The 16,416-nt window shown below is 40.9% G+C and overlaps 1 protein-coding gene and 1 long non-coding RNA gene across 4 annotated transcripts in view; both read left to right on the top strand.

Annotated features, from left to right (window-relative positions):
• The window catches only part of LOC309361908, a 212,947-nt gene that overhangs the window by 162,660 nt on the left and 33,871 nt on the right, over window positions 1-16,416 (top strand). The gene's annotated exons all lie outside the window — the stretch shown is intronic.
• Window positions 1-16,416, top strand: part of MED27 (mediator complex subunit 27) — a 164,909-nt gene that overhangs the window by 116,708 nt on the left and 31,785 nt on the right. For all 3 annotated transcript variants that reach the window (XR_014164689.1, XM_081897196.1, XM_081897195.1), the window contains exon 5: window positions 16,180-16,287. Coding sequence is in view for 2 of the 3 variants with exons in the window: in XM_081897196.1 (XP_081753322.1) it covers window positions 16,180-16,287 (108 nt within the window). In the remaining variant the exon portion in view is untranslated. The remainder of the gene's footprint in view (window positions 1-16,179; window positions 16,288-16,416) is intronic.

The raw sequence follows: 16,416 nt of genomic DNA, 5'->3' as shown, positions 1-16,416 counted from the left end.
AGCTCACCTAAGATGCAAATCCTTTTTTATAAGAAGTATTAAATATTTCCCTTGATGAAGAGTTTTCTTCAGGCACTTGGGGAACCAAAACTTTTAGTGCACAAAGATGTTTTAGGCAGAAAGCATGAAGTTGAAAGAAAACAAGTTTTTCGTTTTAATTGCTCATTGGCACTTTATTTTCTTATGAGTGCACACCTATCCAACAGCCATGACTGGAATTTATCACAGGGACCTTTTCCTTTCTAGCTGTTCCACAAGTTCACTCCAAGGAATCTTCAATTAACTAGTGCCACCCCAAACTCCCCTGCAGATCCTGTCATCTCTAGTACAGGCCATAGAGCACACCAAGTGTGCATAATTTCCTGCAGAGACTTTCCGTATTAGATCATTCTGTTAAGCTTTAAGGTAGATTTTAATAGTTCAGTACAGGTATTTCAAGTTGAATGAAGAGTGAGGGGCTATGGAGAAGAACTGCACTGTGGTGTAGTTATGTTGTTGAACTAGGACATGGGAGGCCAGGGTTCAAACCCTACTTGGCCATGAAACTCACTAGGTTACCTTGAGCCAGTCACCAGCTCTCAGCCTAACTTACCTCACAGGGTTGTTGTGAAGATAATATGGAGAGGGTAAAACCATGTGTTCCGCCTTGAGCTCCTTGGGGGAAAGTGGGAAATAAAGGTAGCAACAACAACAATATAGTAGAGGTAAGAGTTTACCACAATGGCCAGACTCTCAATTCCCTTCAAAATTCATAACAAAGCAGTCTAAAGAAGAGGCACAAAAGGTTAAACATTTCAGCCTTCAGTTTTGGGCAGCATTCATATAAACATATGCCTACCAAGGGAAGGCCCTTATGCACATTACAACCTCCAGCTAGTACAGAAGCATAACGAAGTTCATTCCTAAGGGTATTTGTTGGTTCTTAGTAGCTACTGTATTGCAATCCTGCATGGCCAAGGTTTCCTCTAGACAATCTGCTCTTTTTGTGTTTCTCAGATTTATACATAGTGATTGTACTTCATTAAGCTGGATTTACAGTGCATAGTCTAAGCACATAAATAATTGAAACCCTTTTCCAGAGCACTGTGGAATCCTCAGCTGATTTTAAAGTAGTCTATCATGGTAGTTTTGGATAGCAGTTGATCCCATTCCACCCTATTGATTTATCAGTTAATCTTAACTGCATCCACACATGAAAGATCGCAAACATTCTAGGATAACAGCCTTAATAAAAAGACTATGCAAAATTCATTGTCTTCAATTCAAAAACTTTGTTGCACGTTTTCCCAATTTGGCATTATAAATGGGAATTAGAAGTTGGATGTTATGGAAAGAGTAGTAGCTCTGGTGGGTGACCTGTCATGCTCCTTCTGGGGGAGTTTGTCCACCTTTGGTCCCCTGATCCAATAACTCCTTCACAATAATTCAACTAGGGGTCACATTTTCATGGGAGCAGAGACCTATGGGGTGTTAGGGGAGGGGTAGTACTTGGGTAGGGGACATGTGCTCCTTTTGGGGTAGTTTGTCCACCTTTGGTCCCCACCCTGCACTGAGCTCTCACCTGTGGCTCCTAGAAGCTATCAGCCACACCCTAGGAAACTGCTTTGACTGGTCGGCTAAACTGCGTGAGCGTAGCTCACCCTCAATAAGTTAAGGACTTCTCCTGCATGCAAAGGCCAGGCTCCAGCAGATTGAGCAGACAAGACCAATACTGTGGTACCTCGGGTTACATACGCTTCAGGTTACATATGCTTCAGGTTACAGACTCCACTAACCCAGAAATAGTACCTTGGGTTAAGAACTTTGCTTCAGGATGAGAACAGAAATCGTGCTCCGGCGGCGCAGCAGCAACAACAGGAGGCCCCATTAGCTAAAGTGGTGCTTCAGGTTAAGAACAGTTTCAGGTTAAGAATGGACCTCTGGAACGAATTAAATACTTAACCCGAGGTACCACTGTAGTGGGTCCAGCAATCAAGAAGGTGGTTTCTGTATGTGCTGTAGAGAAGAGTGAGGGGCAGATGGGGTTTTTCAACCTGGGAAGGTGGCCTGTCTTGGAGAAGGAAAAATCTGATCCTCTGCTGCCTTGCAGCTATACTCATTCGTGAGAAAGGCTTTGGGAGTAAACCCAGAGGAAAAAAAATGTGCCCACTGCCTGTTGGGACATTTTTGGGAGAGGAAAAGGCTAAGGAGTAAACCCTATACAAATCCGGAGTGGAGTCCCTGAGGTGGTTGGATGGTGCCTTGTATGTGTCCTTCCAGCAACTCCTACAAGCCCAGCTGGTGCTCTTCTTTCCTTTCGACCACACCAGCAAGGCTGAGAGAGGGATCTTGTAATCTGGGCAGCCCAGGACCACCTTACACACTGCTCAGGCTTGCACCCCAAGGAGGGCACTTTGGTTCTGCTAACACAGGGGTTTCACTTCACCCCCATAGATACATCAAGTTTTTCTATGAAGAAGTGACAGGAGAAATACTGAAGGCCTAACCCATGTTGTGAACTTCATCAGTAAAATAAAAATCTCCACATTTAAATGTTTATCCATGTGAAACCATTAAGGTTCTAACTTCTTGCAAAAAAAATCCCCTCCAAAATTTGTTTGAGTGCAATATATGTGTGTCATTATTTCTGTCCTTTATAAATCTTCACCAATTTATTTTGATTTAATTGTTGTTTAATCATGTATTTTAATTTGTATTGTATTGTTTGATTTACAGTATAAGCCAATCTGAAAAGATTTTTTACTGAAGGATGGCATATAAATTCTTTTTAAAAATGAACTGAGCCTGATATCCTGGCCAGTCGTAGACTTTCACAAATTGAATTATTTGATCATTTCTCAACAAGGTGTATGCTGTGGGCAACAAACTATCCCCTTGATAGAGCAACTTGTTGTTCTAAAAAAAACCCTGAACCTCACATGAGTTTGATTATGTATTAATGGAGATCCATTGTCATACAAGGCAGGTTTTTACATTTTAGCTGCTGTGCATCTTCAGTGCTATGATATAGTGCTTTTAAGATCCTGGCTATAAATCATGCTTTACATGGGTTGTTTATACCTGTCCATAAAACTATATTAAGTTTGAAAATGTTTGTTTCAAGGCAAAGCTTTTATTGTTGAATTGAATCTCTGAGCAGGTTGGAATGGACATAAACTTATAACAGCTATAAAAGAGGAATCTACTAGCTAGTTGGCACGAAATTCTTCAGGGTTCGGCAACCCCTTGCATTGTCCCTTGCTGCTGTATTCTCCCCAGATTTATCAGCAACGCAATTAATTTAGGTTGTCATTGTTCAGCTACACAGTATAATTAGCACTTTAGTGGCAATTCTTTACATCTGTTCTTGTTAGTCCAGCTGACTGATGTGATTCATGTGTAAGTATAGGCAGCTCTGAAGGCTGCAGGTGGTGTTCTCTCTCTATTCTAGAGAATATTCTGGAGTTGCCTATTTTCTTTCTGTGATTCTGTTGGAGCTTATGTTAGGATGACCACAGTCTAAACTGAAATGGTCACCAGTGTCAGTTTGTATTTCCACTGCATGGTGAACCAAGCACAATGTGTAAAATGAATGCTGTATATCATCTTGTGTGCCTTCAGGTGGAGAGATTATGCACATCTTACAAAGGTACTTTCACATTACTTATTTATTAGTTGCCTTTATATGCCACATTTTTCTCCAATGAGATCAGGGTGGTGTTCACAGTGCTCCCTCTCCTCATTTAATCCCTACAACAACCCTATGAGGTAGGTTAGACTATGAGAAAATGGCTGGCCTAAGGTCACCCAGTGAGCTTCATTGCCAAATGGGGATTCAGACCATGGTCTCCTAGATCCTAGTCTGACACTCTATTAGCTCAAGTTTTCACAAGCTGATGCTGAATTCATGGTGCATTAGAATCTTCAGTGTTAGATGATATTTAATAAATTCTTTCATTCTGTGAAATCTTCAAGAGTCACCATATTAGTAAGGTAAAGGTAAAGGGACCCCCTGACGGACAACTCTGGGGTTGCGGCGCTCATCTCGCTTTACTGGCCGAGGGAGCCGGCGTACAGCTTCTGGGCCATGTGGCCAGCATGACTAAGCCGCTTCTGGCGAACCAGAGCAGCGCATGGAAATGCTGTTTACCTTCCCGCTGGAGCAGTACCTATTTATCTACTTGCACTTCGATGTGCTTTTGAACTGCTAGGTTGGCAGGAGCAGGGACCGAGCAACGGGAGCTCACCCCGTTGCGGGGATTCAAACCACCCACCTTTTGATCAGCAAACCCTAGGCTCTGTAGTTTAACCCACAGCGCCACCCACGTCCCTTACCGTATTAGTATAGTATCCTAAATAGTTAGTAGAATGTAATTTATCCTTTGTACTATCATGCCTACCAGTATAACTGAAAGGGCTATCTTGATTGTGACATACGCTACAATTGGAAGAGCTTTGTACATCTCTACCAGGTTTGAACACCTGGGTCTCAGAGAGGGATTCTGTGGCATCTTCATTACAGTGGAACTTTCCCTAACCCCAAACTAGTGCCCTTCAGATGTTGCAGACTGCAGCTGCTCACAGCCTTAGCCAGCATGGCCAGTGGCTAGGGATGATGGGAGCTGGAGTCCAAAACATCTGGAGGGCAACAGATTGGGAAAGCCTACTCTAGAGTTCCATCTGGAAGAGCTATGAATTGTTCTATTTTGGGCTGTGGTGTGGATGACCAGAATTATGTGAGTAATTTTTAATTTGTGTATCTTAACTGCTTGTTGTTTGGTGGTGTTTTAATTGGTTGAGGTTTTGTTTTTGTTTTTTTAACTATTACCTGACCTAATCTCTTAGGAAAGGCTGGAGAGAAGGGACAGTATAAATAATGCGGGGTCATTATTGTAAAATAATGCTTGTAAAAGTACTGTATGGTAAGAAGGCTTCTACTTCAGATGTCAAGTGCAAATCTTTGCTTCCATGGATTTTGATGAGGGCATACCCTTGTCCCATGTAAGCCCCACTGAAAGGAACAGACACTACCCAACACCTCTGTATTGTGCCCCATTTCATCACTCATTTGCAAAATGCATGTGGAGTAAAAGCCACTGTTATTTTTTGTAATGTTCTAAAGACTTACAGAAAGCTCATGGTTTCTAAAAATATTGCAGAATGGATTAACAAAGAAGCACTGCAACTCATCATTTTAAAGCAGTCTTAAAATAATTTGTATAATTTTGGAAAATATATTCCACCCCAGAAAATGGCTTATTTTAAGGAACTGTTTTTCACATTACTTTTATAGCTCAACCGTTTTATTTCCTTTATATAATTGTAATATTTTATATATCTAGGCTTCTTCACCTAATCTTTTCCTTCTGCTGTGAAATTGGGGAGTAACACCCCCTTTCCCAGTGGTTTCCATTCTTACTAAATTACATAATTTATCTATTAGCATCTTAAATCTCCCTTTAGCTACTCTAAGTAGTCTGGCAGTATAGAAGTGGGCTGTATGCTAAATACAGACAAATTAGACATCTTGATAGTATACTTGCTGCAGTTTTGTCTGCTGTATTAAATTTATCTTAGTGGTAGCAATTTAGTTAACAGAGTTATCTCCCTATTTTTCCTAATGTGATTGTAGCCTCAAGCATTTAAATCCTGCTCTCCAGCTTTTAATTTGAGTAACTATTTCATATATTCTTCTTAAAGAGTTGAGGTAACAGTGTTGATCACAGAATTGAGACTCTAACACCTTAATTTTAAGCTATGTATATAGAACATCTGTACCTTTTGGATAGGGGAAAACATACACACATCATTTGTTTCCTAAAGGGCAGTCATTGTAATGGATCACTCTTAACAGTCTATACAGCTCCTTCCTTTAAGGAACATTGATTTGGTTTAAATTTTTAATGGTGTGAAGGCTCAGGAACATGCCACAGATTTTCTCACTCCTTCCTCTTTTCTGGTGAATGGGTCCCCTTCACTTCCTGTTTTTTTTTATAATAATGATTAGATCCAATAGTAGCTCTTCTAAGAACATTGTTGTTTGTTAAACTTACATCCTCCGGGGCTCTTGTGGAGAAGGCACACAAAGAAAGTGCTCACATGATGATCGCAGGGTCCAAGTCAGGTCATATGGGAAGAGGTGGTCCTTGACGTATTGCAATCATGAGCTGTTTAAGGCTTTATAGGTCAAAACTAGCACCAATGTCAGGATTGTATTATATGCTCAAACTGTCTTGCCCCAGTGAGCAACTTGGCAGCTGAATTCTGCACCAGCTGAAGTATCCGAACCATCTTCAGAGGCAGCCCTACATATAACATATTGCAGAAATCTAACCTAGAGGTCACCAGAGCATAGACAACAGAAGTTAGGCTATCCTTGTCCAGATATGGGCACAGCTGGGTCACCAGAGCCTCAAGCAACAGCAGTGGATCCAGAAGTACCTGTAAGCTACACACCTGCTCCTTCAGAAGGGGGTGTAACCCCACCAAGAGCAGGCAACCTCCCATCCATCTGGTCTAGGGAACCACCCACTAACAGTGCCTCAGCTTTATCTGGATTGAGCTTCAGTTTACTGGCTCTTGTCCATTCCATTGAAGAGGCAAGACAATGGTCCAACATATCCTCTGCCATACTTGCAGAGGATATGTACAGGAGAAGTAGAGCTGTGTGTCATCAATATATAGCTGGCAATGTACCTCAGAGCTCCAGATGACCCCATTCACTGTTCCTTGTTCATTATTCCAGAGTTCTGTAAACTTTTACCAGCCTTGTTCACATTTTTTAAAAGTTTCTTGCCCATATTTAACCCATGGAATCCAGATAAGGGGATTCCTAAAGTGGCCATTTCCCATAGTTTAATATTTCATTATCTAATATGTGACACCCCCCCTCAATGTTTTGCATATAGGATCCTTGCTGTCAATCCCAGCATTTTAAAAAAATAAGTAAAGTCATTTTCAAGAGAATACTGCAAAATACTCCCTAAATTTGGCATTATTTTCAGCCAGTAATTTTAATAGGTCTACTCTGAATAGGGCTTGGTTTGATACAATGACTAGCTTGCTGTGATGCTCAGATTGGCGAACTATGGTTAGCATCTTTCCCTCCATACTACGTTTTGAAATCTGCTCGTACAATATGGTTAGGAGGCAGTACTAGCCAAAAGTGGTGGAAGAAAATGCTACTATGGAAAAGTGAAGAGAAAAGGAAGGAGATTTAGGAGCACATGGCATATTTGAGGTGTGGCAGCCTTAGCTACTGCCTCAGACAGCGGATGCTGGCAGACAGGGTGGCAGCAAGATCATGGAGAACAGAGCTGTGTGTGTGCCTTGCAGACCTCTCTTTGTCACCAAAGCTTGTTTGCAGTCTGGTTGACTTCTGTGTGTGGAATTTGTGTATGTGTTTGGGGGTGGAGGGGCCTTCCTTTCTTCCTTTCTTTTGAATTTTATTGGTTTTCTAGTAATCCAAAATATACAAAATCATTTACAAAACATTGCAAATTAAATAAAACAGAATATAACATTTATCGATCTCAAGAGAATATGGTAATAATAAGTTTTGGCAGTGCAGGAAGGTATAAGGTAGAATTTTGATTGTTAACAATAACTTAATTATCTTTGGGCAGTTTAAATTATGACCATTAGTTACAGACTACCTGCATTTATTTTGCAAAATAAAAGGAAAAGTACATGAGGAAAAGAAAGAAAAAACAGAGAAGAGGAGCTAACTGACTGTAGACGTCAGATTGTGTTATAAACCGTAAACACCCTTCTTCCATGTACAGTGGTACTTCGGGTTACATACTCTTCAGGTTACATACGCTTCAGGTTACAGACTCCGCTAACCCAGAAATAGTGCTTCAGGTTAAGAACTTTGCTTCAGGATGAGAACAGAAATCGTGCTCCGGCGGCGCGGCAGCAGCAGGAGGCCCCATTAGTTAAAGTGGTACTTCAGGTTAAGAACAGTTTCAGGTTAAGAACAGACCTCCAGAACGAATTAAGTACTTAACCCAAGGTACCACTGTATATCATCATTTATGTAATAAACAATTTCATAACAAATAGCATAAAATTTATTGTGCTTTTTTGCCCCCTTATTACTGGGAACAAAGGCTTTCCTGCCCTTCAGAATACCTTGTGCCAGCCCTGATTCCAGAGCATTCAAACCATGTTTTGGAGAACCTGATCCAATAACTCCTTCACAATAATTCAACTAGGGGTCACATTTTCATGGGAGCAGAGACCTCTGGGGTGTATGGGTTGTTATGGGAGGGGTAGTACTTGGGTAGCTTGGGTAGGGGACATGTGCTCCTTTTGAGGTAGTTTATCCACCTTTGGTCCCCATCCTGCACTCAGTTCTCCCCTGTGGCTCCTAGAAGCTGTTGGCGTGTGGCAGAAGCCACACCCCAGGAATGGCTTCAACTGGCTGGTTAAACCAGGTGAGAGTAGTTGAAGGGTCCCAAACCCTCAATGAGTTAAGAACTTCCTTGCATATGAAGACAGGCTCTACCAAATTAAGCAGACAAGACCAATGGGGGCCCATTGGTCAAGATGGTGGTTTCTGCACATTCTGTAAATGAGGGGCAGGTGGGGCTTGTCAGCCTGGAAAGGGGAAGAAAAACCCTGATCCTAAACCTTGTGGGATTTCTTGAGGAGAAGAAAAGACTAAGGAGTAAGCTCTACACAAATCTGCAATGGAGTCCCTAAAATTGTTGGATGGCATACTGTAAGCTAATTTTGAGCAACTCCTGCAGCCAAGCTGGTGCAAAATGTATTGCTCTGCTTTCCTTTGGACCACACCAGCAAGGCTGAGAGGGGGATCTTGTCATCTGGGCATCTCAGGACCACCATACACACTGCCCAAGCCTGCACCACAGGAAGGTCTATTCATTGTTGCTAACACAGCAGTTTGACCTCACCTCTGGAGGCACACCCCATTGCCTTTCGAGACAGAAGGAGGCTAGCCAGAAGCCTCTGCACTATCCTTGCTGGATTGGTAATTGCATCCTTAAATCCTCTTTGTCTTGAGTTCCCCTGTCCAGTCCACAAACTGCCAAACAGCCCCCATATATAGAGACAGATTAATGGCATCAAACTGGATTTAGTCCCTCAACCACTAGGAAATAGCTTTACAGTCTTGATTCAGGACCTGTTTGCAGAAAGTTCTTGTGGGGAAATGGGGAAATATCATAGTGTGCCTTCTAATAGGAATGGCAATTGCCAGATGTTTAAACATCTTGGAGTTTGAGTCGTTTCCAACTACTGTCTCCACCAATGAGAAGGAGCCTGGTATTTGGAACATGGAAAGCTGGTTTTGTTCCAGCTAGCTCAGTCTTGCTGACACTGACTTGCTTGTGAGTCTCCAAGATTTCAGGCAGGGACACTCTCCTAGCCCTTCCTAGAAATACCAGGGATTGAACCTGGGATCTTCTGCATGTGAAGCCTATGCTCTACCACATGACACAACTATGATGTACAATCTACTCTAACCAAAGCCCTTTAGTTCCCTTACATACACCCAGAACAAAATCATGGAACAAATTCTCCATGAGGCCTCACCAGGAATGTAACACTGGCGTGTAGCACTGGAAACTCCCCATCCATGCCCTGAAGGCATTTCTGGCACTCCATAGAGCATTGATAATTTGGGGCTTTATTGGATTCTGGAGTATCATGGATCCAACTGATGCAGTGACAGAAGTTGGGCATCCTTCATATCCTACTGCTAACTGAATTGATTTGTAGGTTTTTAAGATGCTTACCTCTTTATCGCAGCAAGGTAATTACATCATAAATGCAACTAACGGTAGCAAAACAGTCCCCTTTTCATTTTGGTACAGTTGTTTGCTGTTTACCCTTCCTTATTAAGAGGCTGCCATTTGTTATCTGGGGGTGGAGGGATTTTCAGGGGAGAGGAATTCACCAGCTTATCTTTAATATTGGGGAAATCGTTTAAAGCCCTTAATTTATGTTGACTTTTTAGCGTATGGTATTGCAATTAAGTCAGATTAATGAAAGGTAAATTCCAGCCTCTCTATTAAAAAAAAAGCCTTGTAAAGAACCTAATTAGCATGTTTGTTTGTTTAGCCGCTAATGGCTTAATTGCATCCTATCTTGCTATTTACAAATAGGCATCATTAGAGAAGAATGAGCATGAAAAGCAAAGTGTAGCATTCATACCAGCAGAGGAAGAAGGAAGTGTAGGGTCAGCCATTGAGGGGAACTGTAGAGGAAAATAACTAGCAAAAAAGTTATTTTCTTTACCATTCTCTGTTATTGTTCCAAACACATACAACATGATTTTCAGTTGCTATGCTGATTAATGAGGCATGGACATGTGGGGCGGGCGAGGGGCCTTGCTGTTCCTCCCACCATTCCTCTGCATCCAAGCAATCAGTGATATTCCATCACCTCTCAGTCAGCTCCCTACCTTGTGTGCTGCCTTCACAGGAGAGCATGCACCGGGGAGCATGAGGCCTCTGGTGAAAAGGGGAGACGGGGTTCTCCTTTGGGTGGGGGTGTCCTAGTTTGGGGGAATCTGTTTCATGGGGTTCCTGACTGACAAACTCAGGCTATGTGTCAAGGATTCAATACCTATGCATCTTGTGCCACTGGTCTTCCTGATCTAGCAGGTTCCTCCTCCCCTGTGTCAGAGTCCTGGCTGAGCTTCAAGGTTGGAATCATGACACAACGGGGACCAGTAATGTACAGGCAAGCCATCTTTCATGAAGGTTTAGCTGCCATTGTTGTTCCATAAGCTATCAATGGCTGCTAGCCATGATGGCTAAGCATTGCACTCACTGTTGAAGTCAGTAATGTTTCTGAATACCAATTGATGGAAAGGAAGGAAGAGTGTTGTTGTGCTCAGATCCTGCCTGTTGTTGTTGTTGTTATCAATATTTTATTGAAAAGGTTTCAGCCATAAAGGGATAAAGTGATACAAAGAAAAAGAGACGAAAATAAAAAGACACAAAAATGTGTAGAAAGACATATATGAATATATATGAAAAATACCCTAACCCTTACATTATTTTATAAATTTGATATTATTATCCTAATACATATATAGATATTAATAGCCTGCTACATTTTGTATAAACTCATTCCAAATATTGTCGTATTTATTTATGTTGTGCTCATTTCTTGCTTGCAAGCTTCCCACTGGGCATCTGGTTGGCCACTGTGAGAACATGATGCTGGACAGGACGGACTACTGGTCTGATTCAGCAGTGCTATTTTTCTGTTCTTGTGTTTTCCTCTGATAAGTTCTAAAGCTCCCCAGGATCTCCCCAAATGCAGTTTGAAAACTACTGCTTTAGAAGTTCGACATTTTAAAAATTGAGCACTGTTCAAGTGGCATTTACTCTGCACATCAGTGATATAGCTTGGAATGTTTTCCATTCCTTTATCTTTTCTACTGAAACTTTCCACTTTTAGAAATACATTTTTTTTTATAAAACTGATTAGTAATAATTGTTAGGCTACAAATAATTAAATAATAGTCGAACTTGACAGCTGGAATTGGTATGAAGCCTGCCAAATCTAAAATAAAAGTTTAGTTCACTTTTTCAGATGAATGTCTTTAAGAAGCACATGTATTTATATGCAAAGGCATTCAGGTGTCCTTAAAAATTGTCATATTAGTTAAAGTGCCACAAGTTCCCCTTTAAAATTTAATATAATGGTAATGCGTACACTATTGAATTGCCATGTTTTACAATATTTACCGGCATTCCAGTAAAATTAGTTTCCAAGTACATATTTGAATATAACATTTAAGCTGCCCAAGTGCATTTTATTCAAACTTATCAAATATTTCAGCTATTGGAAAAGGTTTATAAGTAGCATATGGCATGTAAAATTAACTTGACATACTGTTTGAATTTTGTTTAGTAAATATAAGTCAAAAAAGCATGCCAAGATAGCTCCATCAAGTTAAGGCAGCATAAATGTTTTTGGAAAACCTACATCACCACTGTGCATACAGAGGGACCTCTTTATCTTTTATACTCTCTCTCATGCCTACATGAAATTGTGCATGAATTGGGAAAAGTAGGTAGAAAGCATTTTCATAATGCTGGAACTTGATAAAATTGCTGGGCGGTGGGTTCAAGACATTTGTGTATTTCCTCACAAATGTTGTAACAAATTTTTGAGATTCACTGCCACAAAATTTGGCAATCACTGCTGGCATAGATGGCTTGAAAAGGAGCAGATCATGGATGCTAAACCAAACCAGTATCATGAACTTTTCTTCCTAACTATAAAGCTATTTTGGCACATAAGTGGTGTATTACTTAATTACCATTAAGAAAGAGCTGTTAAGGGGCACCATTTTTATTTTATCAGAGCTAAAATCCTTCGATATACTTGACCAGCCAGATGCATAGAAATGCAGTTCAAACTCCAAAGAATCAAAATCTTTTTTTAGTTCCGCATATTTGATTCTGGTTCTTAAAAATTTGATGCTGGTGCCTTTGAGTTTAAAATATATTTCCTGTCTTCATTTCATTCAACTCTTTGGTATGCCAGCTATTTTGCAATTGTTAACTCATTAAGTTGAATAGAATTACTAATTATTGGAGGAAGAGGCCTTTTTAAAAAAATCCAAGGTACCTTGGGGGATTTTCACTATTTTTTGTCCGTAAAGATTTAAGGATAATGCAAATTTTATCACATTTTGTCCTTTAAAAAAGCTAGAGGCTTTGCATCCTGATAGTCAGAATCAGCGCTGTAGTGTTTAAAAACAGGCTGGGATTGTAGTAGTATTAGACAGAGGGTTACATGCATGTTTAACCTGCAGCTGTTCCATTTTCAGCTCAAAGAACTGTGGGGCATTTTCCCCCATTCATATTAATTGAATTTTAGAGTGACCTTGTTCACGTATTGATTTGAATTAAAATTTTCTACATCAAGGTTGAGCTGGCACATATCCTACAGGCAAAATATTAAAAAGCCAAGTACTGTGTCTATCAGGATATCGACAGAAGAAGTTGAAATTTAATAGGGAGAAGTTTGCCTCAGAAGGTAAAAAATAATGTTGTCTTTGTAATGCAATTTAAGAAGTAGACAGTCTGTCCACTGAAAGGAGCTGCCTGTTTTCAGAATATCTTCAAATTGAGGCACACACTTTATGGCTTTTTATGGAGCTTAGCTTGTGTTTCTGGCAATGGGGAGCTGTGGATTAGAGAGCCTATATGCTGCTATCAATTTTAGATGTTGCTGGCTATTAGACACTAGAAAACAACTAGATAGTGAGGAAAGGATATTGCAGAATACAGCTGGATATGTGTTTCTCCTTGTGAGCTTTGAAGAACAGGGTCAGACCAAGTGACACAAAGGGTGGGTTCTTGTGGCCAAGCAGCTGTTTTGCTTCTCTCCCAAAGGTGAGGGAAGATGTGGAGCGAAGTAAGAGCAGCACCAGCTGCTTTCCAGGGGAAGCCCTGCCAGATGGGTGGGATATACATCATCACCACCACCACCATCATATTATTCCCACTCCAACCAAAGGGAGGAAAGGTTGCTGACTCAGAGCTGCTCTATTTTCAAAGTCGGGGCACAACAGAACCATGGCCCAAATCCCAAACTGCTTCTCATCCCCAGTTGAAATGGGGCCTCTCACTCACAAAAGAAATAACCTTATGAAGTAAACTTCAAAACGTAATTGTATCCACTTTAATTCAAGTGGTGCCAGAACCCTGTTGCTACAAACCATGCGGGAACATCAAAGGCGGATCTAGGGGAGCGGTACCAGTGTGGTTGCACCGGACACAGAGTTTCTAGGATGCTATTGCGGGCAACTATGACATCCAATGGAAGGCAAGATGTGTAGGGGCCCCAGATTTTGATGTCACACAAGGCACTACTGACATTTGATATGCCGAGGTCCACCCCTGGAAACAGTCTTAGGAGCTGAGGTGAAGCTACTGCCATGGGCGCTTTACTTGCTGAAAGGGGATCTGATTATCAACAAAGAGGAGGTGCTACCCAGAACTAAAGGCTGCTCCACCATGGAACCACTATAGTATTTTCCATGCTACTGATTTGGGGCTACAGTCCCCATCATTCAGTCCTCAGCTTGCCAGAAGATCTCACACTGTACTCGTGAGCCTTGGTTTACATTGCTTGGCACAAAAACCATAAGAACATAAGAGCCTAAATTGCGCGAAAATTGAAATTTTCAAAAAATTCTCCTGCACCCAATTTTGGACCATAAATTTTAAAATATTATTTTGAGCTTATCTCATAAGTATCTACACATAAATTTTTTTTTTTACAGAAAATCTGAGTCATGAGAGCACATGGCACCAGGTGATTTGGCGTGGAATGACCTTCACGACTTTTTAAAGAGGTGTAGTATCATTGGTGACTTTTGCTCTCAGATGCTCCCCGTTGGATAAAGCACCTCCCACCAACTGCTGAATCATTTGGGAAATATGGTAAAAAGGTCAAAAGCTAAGTTTAAAAGCTCATTTGGCACACCACCATATTCTGCACTGGGAACAATATTTTTGTGAGCCATTAACACCATTTTAAAACTCTGGTGAACCCTCAATCCTGTTTTGGTACCTAGTTGTGACTACAGATCTAACCCGAGTCATTTTTGAAAAGCTAATTGCAGCTGCTCAACATGCTAGCCCTTTCAAGATTTCTGCATGTCGGAGCTTCAGGTTTTCTCCCTTCTGTCACCTGCATTTTGGAAGTGGCATCTATAATCCCACGGGACTGTTCCGCATTTCCAAAAGTACCTTCATTTGCTGAAACGCTGTGCCTCTGCTTTTCCAGTCAACATAACAGCTGCTGGAATTCCAGTGTCAATACAATATTGGCACAGAACTGGAAGCTTTTAATATTAACAAGCCTGTTGTGAAAACTTTAGAAAATGCACAAATAGTGTTTAAGTGTTCAGCAGAAATGAATGCACATTATATAAAGTTATTTCCTTCCTTATATCTAGTATAGGTCAGGTTGTGCTATCACTTTTATCAAGCAAAATACCCCAGAAAGAGAGTCTGTTGAAGGTTTCAATTAATCTGCTTGTCTTTTATTTTCTCTGCACAACTACATCTGTCACTTCTTATTTTACCCTCCAAAACAGTATAAACTTCAACACATTATATTGTGCTGGAAAATACCACACTGTTATCACTGTGTTTATCAAGTGAGGTTTTTTGTATATCTCTTGTTCTTCACCAAACCTTCCACTCAACTTAATCATTTTCCATCTTGCTCATCCCCCTCTCTTGAGCAGGTGGGCCTAGAGGCTTCTGGCTATTTTGGCTTTTCTCTTGGGCTCTGTTTTAGTTTTATTTATTCATTTTGTGAAATGCAGAAATTTCACAGCCTTTACTTGCCAGTGTTTTTCAAAATGAAAAGACATGATTTAGTGCTTTCTTTCCAGATTAGTTGATGTTCTGGTTTTGGTAACCCAAAGCTCAACTTTAACTTTGGCGCTCAGGATGAGGTTGTTTCAGTTCTGACCCAAATATGACATCAGCATATACTTTTGATAAATCCGTGCTGAATACTATTTGCTCTATCCAAACCCATAGCTGAAGGTTCAAGAGTGGGGTAGGATTGTATGTGGAAAGTAATTGTGACATAAGTTTTTCCCTCCCCGGCTTGGACGTCATCAGCCTCCCTGTTGGAAAGGAACTGTTGGAAACAAAAACTTACAAGGTGGTGGTTAGGAGCTAAAAAGGTAAAGGTAAAGGACCCCTGACAGTTAAGTCCAGTTGCGAACAACTCTGGGGTTGTGGCGCTCATCTTGCTTTACTGTCCAAGGGAGCCAACATTTGTCTGCAGACAACTTTTCCGGGTCTTGTGGCCAGCATGACTAAGCCACTTCTGGCAAAACCAGAGCAGCACACGGAAACACCATTTACCTTTCCGCGGGAGTGGTACCTATTTATCTACTTGCACTTTGACATGCTTTTGAACTGCTAGGTTGGCAGGATCTGGGGATAACCCTAAATATTGGTAGGGTGGAGGGGAGAACTCAACATGGGAAAGCCATTTTGACATGCATAATATATAGTTCAGAACCTAAACACTATCAATAAAGGGTTCTTCTCTGATGCTCATATAGAAAAGCCCCCGTTTGCCTTTCAGTCTTTTAAATTATGGAGTATGTGTTTCTTACCATTGTCTTTTTTTTCTTCTTTTTTTTTGCCATGTTTACGTCCCGTCACCCCCTGACAGGTTACATTAGGAAAAGTGTTAAAAGTCATAGTGGTGATGCGGAGCCTCTTCATTGACCGAACAATTGTCAAGGGGTATCATGAAAATGTTTACACAGATGATGGCAAGGTAAGTGTCTCTTCCGTATTTCCCTTTACTATGGATGTTTATATGGAACTTGGTGCTCAGACAATTACAGAAGAGCAAGTCTCTACAATTGATGCATCCCTGGCCCAAGAATGTTATTTATGCAAAGCA

Source organism: Podarcis melisellensis (genome assembly GCF_964234715.1).
Source record: "Podarcis melisellensis genome assembly, chromosome: Z".
In the NCBI taxonomy this organism is placed as follows: Eukaryota; Metazoa; Chordata; class Lepidosauria; order Squamata; family Lacertidae; genus Podarcis; species Podarcis melisellensis.
The sequence above is the reverse complement of the archived record's forward strand: the minus strand, read 5'-3'. Positions and strand labels throughout refer to the sequence as shown.